Here is a 9617-nt window from a genome sequence, read left to right as displayed (position 1 = left end):
CCCAATTGCTGGGTTTGTCCCTATTTTACCCAGCACTGGGTTGTATTTAACCCAGCATTTTTTAGTGTAGTGTCCTCACTAGTTTAAATAAAACATATAAATCAGCCAAAATATGTTTTTAATTAATTGTAGTGTTCTGCACATGTTTCTGTGAGGGGTAAGTTTAGGGGTAGAGGTTGGGTTAGCTGATAGAAAATATCATTAACCTGATAGAAAATCATTGGAAGTCTGTGTGTGTGTGTGTGTGTGTGTTTCAGAGCACATGTGTGTTAGCATAAGAGTGGAATTGAGCATATTGAACAGAGATGGAGAGAGAGAGAGTTAAATAATAAAAGAGTCTCATAATGACCGAGGAATGAGGGAAGTGTGTGTCTGCATGAATAACCTCTAGGGAAGGTGTTGTGCTGCTGCTCAGACAGAAGTAGCACTGCCTGATGTTCATCCCTCTTCGTACACACACACGCACTTGTGGTCTACAGGAAGGAAGTTCTGGTGTGCTGTTGACTGTTTTTGCAAACTGAAAGCCAGAGGAGCCACGGCATGTTCGCTGAGATCTCTCAGACCACTGTGGTATTACAAACAGCTCTCTTTCTAACTCTAAACTGAGGATGAATAATTAAAACCTCTTTCAGCTTAGTTCCATAATAACTACACATACGCTCTTTGTGACGTGCTGCTGAAGTGCTTATTGAAAACATGTATTTGTGCTTCAGTGCTCTTTAAACTAAAATGTGGATATTTAGCTTTATCATGTGTATCCCAGAGGATGCACGCTGAACCTTGCTGAAGTTTTGTTGTTTAATGTTGTGTGTTTTGTAATGTGAGGAAGCCTCATAGGGAGATTGCATCTTCACATATCTGGTTTATAGAGCAAATTAATAACTTTGGCCAATTATTTCCTTGTGTGCAGGTTTTACTTGAATTTTGTGAACTAGCCAGCAGTTCATGAGAAAACAGCTGAAGAAACATGCAAAGTAATGTCTTAGAGTGTTAGCGCACCCAAAAATCTGTCTTCATTTACTCACTCTCATGTCGTTCCAAACCTGTATTATTTTATTTCTTCTGCGTAACACAAAAGAAGGTATTTTAAAGGATGTTGGTAGCCAAGCAGTTTTGGTTACCATTGACTTCCACTGTCAGAAAAAAAAGTGCAAAATTAATAAATAAGATGTTGTACCCTAAAGTTACAATGTTTGGGTAGGAAGAAAATCTGAAAGTGTATGGACAAAGTACTGGGACATTTCTCAAAATATCTTCTTTTATGTTCCACAGAAGAAAAAAATACATTACTGACAGAATTTGTGAATGACTTTTCAACTATCCCTTTAATGAAAATCTAATAATAATAATAATATTGTTATTATTGTTGTTGTTGTTTTTAGGGGGAAAGGTATAGAAAGTATCATTAGCTCAGTATAAAATAATAGACGTCAATGAAAAGTCAACACAACACAAGAAAAACAAGCATATGTGTGTTTTAATCGAAGAATTGTCTTTGGTTTCGAATAGGAGAGATGGAATAGTACACAGTAGCAACACACACTGCTCTTCATTTCTTTGTTTCTAATAATCTCTCCCATTCCCTCCTCATTATTAGATATGAGCCACCAGACCTGCTTGGTATTCGGCACCACACTCTCTCTCTCACACACACACACACACACACACACACACACATACACCTGCAAGGTATCAGGATCTCAAGAGAACTACATGGAAATCAAACTTCTCTCTCCCTGTAAACAGTCTACATTGGAAACAAAGCCCTCCTGTCTGTGTAGTCAAACAGACACTGTGTTTGCCCAGTAGATGAGAAACGCAAAGGCTGTGAACATGTGATCAGATCAAAAAAGAAGAAATGCCAGAGGTCTGTCCCCCATCAGGGACTGTAAGATATCAGGGCAGCAAACAGCAGCCTGTGTTTTTCGTGGAAGAGAGGAAGTGTGGAAGACTTGTGAACTAGTAGTCAACCGTCATTTTCAATTCAGTTACCGGTGACCAATCGCTGGCTGGTATAATGTAGATATATGCTTTTTATTTGTTTGTTTGATTGTTTATTTTTCTATGCATTCATTTTTTTATATTTTTTTATTTTTTGTTATTAAATTGTACTAACCTCTATCATTATTATTTTAATTAATTTACAAAAAAATTATAATATTTGAAATGTAATAAATTATTGAATTAATGTAAATGGAATAATTTATTACTTAATGTAAAAATATTTAAATAGAATTTAAATGAATTACAATTAATTAATTTACTAACATTCTATATACATTTTCTACATAACATGCACATACATTTTCAATGTAATAAATTATTAAACATATCTAAATTTAATAATTTATAACTTAATTTAAAAATATTTAAATATAATTTTAGCAAATTGGCACAATGAATTTTAATTAAATTGTACTAACCTCTATGATCTATTTTATTTATTGTATTATTTCATTTAAAATTAAATGTAGGCTAAATATTTTTTAATTCAGTTAACTAATAAATTGATAAATGTATGTAAATGTAATGATCTATTAAGTTAATTAAAAATATAAACATTTAAAAAATATGCATTATCTATTGAGCTAACATATTAGTTAGCCAACCAACACCCAATATCCTTCTGGTTGATATATTGGTCTATAACTAATGAGAACTCATGCATTGAGAATTTGAATTGATTCAGTTTCTATAGAGCTCTTTTAATACTTGAAGATTTAAATAATTAGTATAATTGTTTATTCGGTTAACATTATTATTCAGTGTACAGTAAGAGATTAAAACAGGAATGACACAGTGTGGAGAATATTCATGCTAACAGTATAAGACAACAGTGACTAAAATGGCTTAATAAAACACTCGGTCAGATGCAGTTGAAGGCCGACCGTGTTGTCTTTGTGTTCTAGTGTAGCGGCTAAGCAGAGCCCGTCCCAAATGACCTTGCCCTGAGGTGGAATGGAGGGAGGAGGGTGGACAGGAGAGGGGCGAGAGGGGGGTGTACACAGATGGTAGAGAATATGGTTCCAGGGTATTTCGGGTGGGGCCTAGCTCGGACAAATGCAAACAAATAAGCCTCTGAATTCAGCGCGGAGAAAGAGAGCCTCATTGTTACAGAACTGCTGAGACGGATCTTAAAAGAAAGCCAAGGTAAAGTAAAGCAATTCAAGAATTTACTAAGTAATAATTAGAAGGGTCCGCCAGGGCTGAAGGTGCCGAGAGCTGTGCTGAAGATATCGTAGCCCCGGCGTGGTTCTGTGGTTCTGCAAGGTTGAGGACACAGAGCCCAGCTGCGGCAGGAATGAATGCCGAATAAATTAAGCACTCTGCCAAGTTAACACTAGGCTGGCAGTGGCTCTTAGCGGCACTAAGCCCAGGTGTGTGTGTGAATGTGTGTACTGTATGTGTGAGAAAATTTTTAATGTGCAAATATGTTTTGTGCGAATGCAGTATGTGGGCATGCCTTATCACACAAGTGTGTGTGTGTATGTGTGCATCTTACTCTTTCCAGTGTCTGGCACTGGTAGGGGGATGGGTGGGTGAGTGTGTGTGTGTGTGTGTGCATGTGCATCTTGTTCTTTCCAGTGTCTGGCACTGGTAGGGTGTGTGTGTGTGTATGTGTGTGTGAGTGTGTGTGCAGAAGTGCGTGCCAGGAACAGTTCGGGAATTTGAGGCGGTGTTTCAAAGGGTCCCAGGATAGTTAGCAGGCTTCAAAGCAAGACTGGGGGAGCTTGTTCTCTCCTTCACATCCATCCACCCACGCACCTCTGATCTTTATTCGCTTTCCCCCTTCAATAACAGGTTTTTTTTTTTAACCTGAAATCTATTTTTACGTGTCTGAACAAAACATGTGGATATCCTCAGCGCCTTAAGAACTGGATTTTTGTGATAGGGTGTATATGGTAGACATGGTACAATGTGGTTAACCAGACTGGCACGAAGACTGGCACTTGTCTCCAAGCCATACAAACAGAGAAGGAGAGAGAGAAAGAGAGAGCTGATATGTGTTGTTGTGGAAGTAGGTCAGGCGTCACATTCATTAACATCCTCCTCTCATGCCCAATGATGTGAGCTGTTCCCACTATCACACACACATGTACGTGTACATATCGCCGTGTGTGCACACGCATAAATCAGGGCATGCATAGCTTGCATATTAAATATTATCAGAGGTTATCGATTCAAGGCAGACACTCATATATTCAGCATGCATTTGTAAAGAAGGTCAGTATTGTGTCAGTCATCATTTCATAGTGCTTTAACCCCACCATCAAGGCAATATACATAAATAAACTTGGTTACCGTGGAGATAAAAGCAGTACTTAGTGTCTGCCTGTGCTCTGGACAGCTGGACTTCTGCCAGGACGGCACAGCGGAGCGCTCTACACAACTCTGTCCCACTTTCTCTCACACACTTTCCTTGCATGTACTTTCTCTTTCTATCTGTCTCGTGTCTGCTTCCATTATCCACTGCGCTTTCTAATTCTACCTTTTTTGCAAACGTTGTGTGCCTGAGTCAGTCCCATTCTCTCTTCTTATTCCTCGCTTTCTGTCCACTCCATTCATCCCCATCTAATTCTTTCCTAACTCTTGCAGTCATAAGCGTTCCCTCTTTCTTTGTCCCTCCCCCTCATTACTCCCAGCAAGTTCACTCGGAGTTGCTTGACAAAGCGATTTCACTGACATTCAACAACAACTCCCTCTCGCTCGCTCTCTTTCTCTCTCCCTTTCCCTTCCTATAGTCCTGCACTGCTGCTTCTCAGACATTTTCCCATGACAATTAGCTGAATCCTGGAGAATGGACCTATATAGAGAGAGATTTGACGTACCGCTTGTTTTTGGCAAATAAAGCCTTACTTGGTGTTTAATTTGGGGTCTCAAATCAAGGATGTAACCAAAAGTTGAAGATTGGAGGAATGTAATAGTTTATGAATGAGGGTCTCCATAGTATAACAACCAACCACAGTTCACTCTCTGTATGTGAGGTTTTGGAGTGAGTAAATTTGCCACCAGTGACCCCAAAAAATAAATAAAAAAATCTTGTAAAGGAATATAAGTATTTTAAAACTATGCAAAATGAACTCAAAATATCACTTTTTAAAAAACAAAACAAAAATAATGAAAGAAAAACTAAAACGAAAGAAAAAAAACCTATTGAAATGTCAAAAAACTCTAATAACCCTTGCTTTAGATGACAAAAGCAAGGTCAAACATGCATGCTCTGGGTTAAGTGAGAGAACATCCTTTCATGCTCGGCAGCACGCAAATGCATAATTGGTTTTATTTCTCTTGTTAGTTTGCTATGGGTAATTATGTCTCTTTTATGTGGTTTAGGGCATATTTCGTGCTGTTTTTCATCATTATACCTTTAAATAACTTTTAATTAATGTCATTTTGAAATTTTATTCTGCACTTCTAATTATATTCTTTTTTTATACTATTGTTTAATTTGATCTATTAGGACCCACTTTATATTAAGTGTCCTTACTTACATTTAAATTAATAATTTGATACAATGCACATATTGTGTACACATGTTTTTACACTGTACTTATATTCAAAAATACCATCCTGTAAATACATCTGGGGCCAGTTGCATAAACTGGCACAGTTGTCACAATGTTTAGACTGTGTCTTAAGAACTCGTTTCACTAACTAGCCGTTAAAGTGGTCTTACTTTTCAGATTCAAATAGAACAATAGCTACCATTTTATGAAACTGAATTTAAAGTTATGACCAGTCTTGAAGAAAAAAATTGGATCACTAAATTTCAAGACAGTGTTTCTTCATTTGCATGTGTTGTGAGGATTTGCAGCGTGTTTCTTCATTTGCATGTGTTGTGAGGATTTGCAGCGTGTTTCTTCATTTGCATGTGTTGTGAGGATTTGCAGCATGTTTCTTCATTTGCATGTGTTGTGAGGATTTGCAGCGCGTTTCTTCATTTGCATGTGTTGTGAGGATTTGCAGCGTTTCTTCATTTGCATGTGTTGTGAGGATTTGCAGCGCGTGTGTTGTCAAACTGATGAAGATGTTTTCTTAATTTGCTGGTGTTTTTTCAATTTGCATGTGTTTTCTTAAGTTGCAGCGCGTTGAGCTCTCTCGGCCACCGTACATATCTAGTTTACACCTAAAATGTTTTGCAATTCAACATGAACACAATAGGTACACTGTACCTAACAATTCATTATTTTATTATTAATTACATAGTATTTAAAGACACTTAATGTATAATGGGACCATTATACTATTACTTTATTCTGTTGATATCGTACTTTGCAATGCAGAGAGAGAGCAATCTAAATTTACATTTCTTTTTGACAGGGTTAAACATATCTCTCTTTCTTTGTTACCGTCTCGTACGCACAGGAACGGTTGCATTCTGTTCGACAACAAAGGCAGCGGATTGCTTTGATAACCTCTGCTGCTGTGATATCTAATCTATTAAATGCACACTGAAATGTGAGTTGCGTGAAAAGCTGAGTGAGCGCGCTGAACGGAAAGGGGAGGCGGCTTGACGGACTGCTTTAAACGTGCGTGTGTTGCTGGAGGCTCTGGATTGGAAAGCTTGTGAGGTGTTTGGGGGTAGCTCAGGACAGGGGAGAAAGAATGAAAAGTCGTCTCTTATCGAGGGCACAATCGGAAACGCTGTTTACCTTGGCGAGCTTTCCCGAATAGAGCGCAAAGCTGCGTCCTGACAGACTAAAACATGTCGTATATTCACAAGTCACGGAGTTATGAGCCCATTAATAATTTATGTTCATCAATACACTGGGCTGACTAGATAGAGAACAGACTTGGGTTTTTACAATCGATAAAGACAGGCGACAGAAAAGCTCAGCGTAAACTCTTGAGGAGGATCAAGCGGTTAAACGCGCCGCCCGGGCGTTCTGTTTTTGTTTAGGACTGTGAGAGTGCGCAGGCGCCATCTAGCGTTCGCTTGGAGGGAAAACCAAGGTTTTTATTCATATCTCTCTGTTGGATTTGTGAGAGAGTCGCTGATTATTATCATACTAATCAACTCACTGTTTTCTTTCCTTGGGCTTTGCAGAGCATTTGAGCGGCTGACGAAACAGAAAATGTTTAAATAATGTTCAAACAGTACTCATAATATCTTAAAGGGATAGTTCGCCTGAAAAATTAAAATCCTGGCATCATTTACTCACCCTCATGTTGTTCCAAACCCAGATTACTGTAAGTGATTGGTGACTGAAGCTGACTAAATGATGAGAGAATGTTAATTTTTCAGCGAACTGTTCCTTTAAGAAGTAACAGATGTGAGTGTTGTTTAGAATCGTTAGAAGTTGTAGTTCTTAATGGCAAACCGAATCATGCATGGACAACTCTCAGGCACAGCCCTAACACAACCAACAACCAACAAAAGCATCTAAACCAGCTCTTCATTCCAGCTGCACATACCCAAGTGCTGGATCAATATCCATTACCTGCACTAGTGCTGCAGACAAGCCATTCATTTCCACTGCAAAGCACCACGATATTCCCCATGGGAAGCCGTTTCACCACCCTGCCTGTTACAAGCAAAGATGATTACACCAGTTTCATGCTAGGAGTGTCTGTTAGTGCCTCAGATTACCTCTGCTTGTTCTTGAGCATGATATTAGCTGTGTGTGATGCTAAGCATATGTAATTTGAGATTTAATTGAATTCACACAACATAATAAACCCAGTAATTTCATTTTGTGTTTGTGTCTTTATGACGTGAAGCAGATCATTGCGTTCTGCCATAGACGGAATGCCAGACGTGAAGTAGTTATCTCTCCACGTCTTCATAATGGTCTGTGATTAATGTTCTACTCTGGTTACGCATGTGGTTTCAGGATTTGGATGGGAGTAGGGAGGGAAGAGGGTGGGGAGCATTTCTTCTGTGGGAATGGGAATATGGGAATGCCTAGCTGGACTGCTCGGTGGAGGGGTGCATTCAGACAAAGCCAACAAAAACAAACGTCTGTGACTCTGGGAAGGCAGGGTCTGGTCTGAATCCTCTGTGGTTATTTACAGATGTGTACAACTTTGCTAAGGAAAGAAGCCCTGTTAGAACATGTGGGCTTGGTTGAGATGACCTTTTTAGCTGTGTTGAGTTACACTGAATGGCGTCACGTCTTTGATCACGGTGCGATTATACGTAGTTAGTTAGAGTTGTTTGTGTGGGTCAAGTGAAGGTGAGATCATGTCTGTGTGAATATGACAGGCATTGTTTTGACACATTTGAGTTATGTGTAGCTAAAATGCAGTTTGAAGGTGAGTGCAGGTTTAATAGTGATCTTTCTTTTATCGTCTGTCTTAGGATCAAGGTGCAGGAATGGTGCCACCTCTTCAGGACCCTTCGTCAGCAGTGCCACGGCAGCCCCAGGGCAGCAACTACAACATGATGCTTAAGAATCAGCTAATAACCAAACAGCTTCAACAACAAGTCAGTGCTCAAACTTCATGTCGAATGTATCTTTCTGTTAAAGTGCAATTTTGTTGTTCAGCATAGCTGAATGGCCTTTTAATTTGCACTTCTTAAGAGGTAGAATTTGACTGCCTTAATTGTGTTAATGTGTTACTTTCTGTTTCTTATAGGAAAAGCAAAGGCATATGGAGCAAATGAATGGAGGGCATATCACAGACTGCCAACAGGCGGCACCATTTCAAGGTACAGTAACATCAAACCACATAAACATTGGTAAATACTGGGTCTCATTCACCATTTTTGCCTAAAATGTACACTTAGATTTTTTTTCCATGCAGAAATCATGATTCATCAGTAATGATGATTCTAATCACACACACCTACAAAAAATCTGAAATCGTGCACACCAAAATGCTCCTGATGCAAATAATTTATTAAAGGGGTCCTATTATGCTCTTTTACAAAGTCTTGATTTTGTTTTGGGGGTGTACTAGAACATGCTCTCATGCTTGGTGGTTCGAAAAACGCATTATTTTTCACATAATTTACATTATTAAAATACCTTTCTCCCCAGGCTGGCACAAACGGCTCGATTAGTTCCGGCTTTGATGAAGGTCCGCCTTCCGAAAAACAAAATGTGTTGTGATTGGTTAGCTGTCCCAGTGCGTTGTGATTGGCGAACAGCTTAGACGGTGTTTCAGTACTGCCCCGCCTCTTGCTCTGTCTTTCAACAAAAGCTTTTGGCGAATCCGGCACTGTACTCCCTCATGTTGTGGAAGCTGTCCTCAGTAAAATGCGCAGCACACAATAGCAAATTGGGGTTATAATGCTCAGGAACAGAGTTAAAAAGTAAATTGCAACCACTGTTTCCTGACATCATCCGCTTTCGGAAGTGAAAAAAAAACAGCGTTTCAGGCAGTCGCACACCGGACGAGAAGCGCAGCGTTGCGCCACGTCTTTAAAATTCGAACACATTATTTTCTATGCGTGTACTCACACCGGCGGCGCCGTTCGGCGTCTGTCCGTGGCACCCAGCTACGTCGTGTTATATTTGTAAGAATTGTTCTAGACCAGCGGTCCCCAATTCCAGTCCTCGCGTACCCCCACTCTGCATGTTTTGCACGTCTCTCTTTCTTAACACACCTGATGCACATCATCATCTCGTTAGAAGTGAGCTCCGTGCATGAACTGTGTTCCAATTGACATG

General features: G+C 39.4%; 1 protein-coding gene across 1 annotated transcript in view; it reads left to right on the top strand.

The window, feature by feature from the left end:
* Positions 1–9617, top strand: part of LOC107593888 (mastermind-like protein 2) — a 72594-nt gene that overhangs the window by 60110 nt on the left and 2867 nt on the right. The window contains exons 3-4 of the mRNA XM_016283769.1: positions 8303–8428; positions 8581–8653. Coding sequence (XP_016139255.1) covers positions 8303–8428; positions 8581–8653 — 199 coding nt within the window. The remainder of the gene's footprint in view (positions 1–8302; positions 8429–8580; positions 8654–9617) is intronic.

The sequence above is a fragment of the Sinocyclocheilus grahami genome, unplaced genomic scaffold, assembly GCF_001515645.1.
Source record: "Sinocyclocheilus grahami isolate Dianchi unplaced genomic scaffold, SAMN03320097.WGS_v1.1 scaffold10.1, whole genome shotgun sequence".
NCBI classification, from domain to species: Eukaryota; Metazoa; Chordata; class Actinopteri; order Cypriniformes; family Cyprinidae; genus Sinocyclocheilus; species Sinocyclocheilus grahami.
Note: the sequence above shows the minus strand (reverse complement) of the source record. Positions and strands in the feature narration are given on the sequence as shown.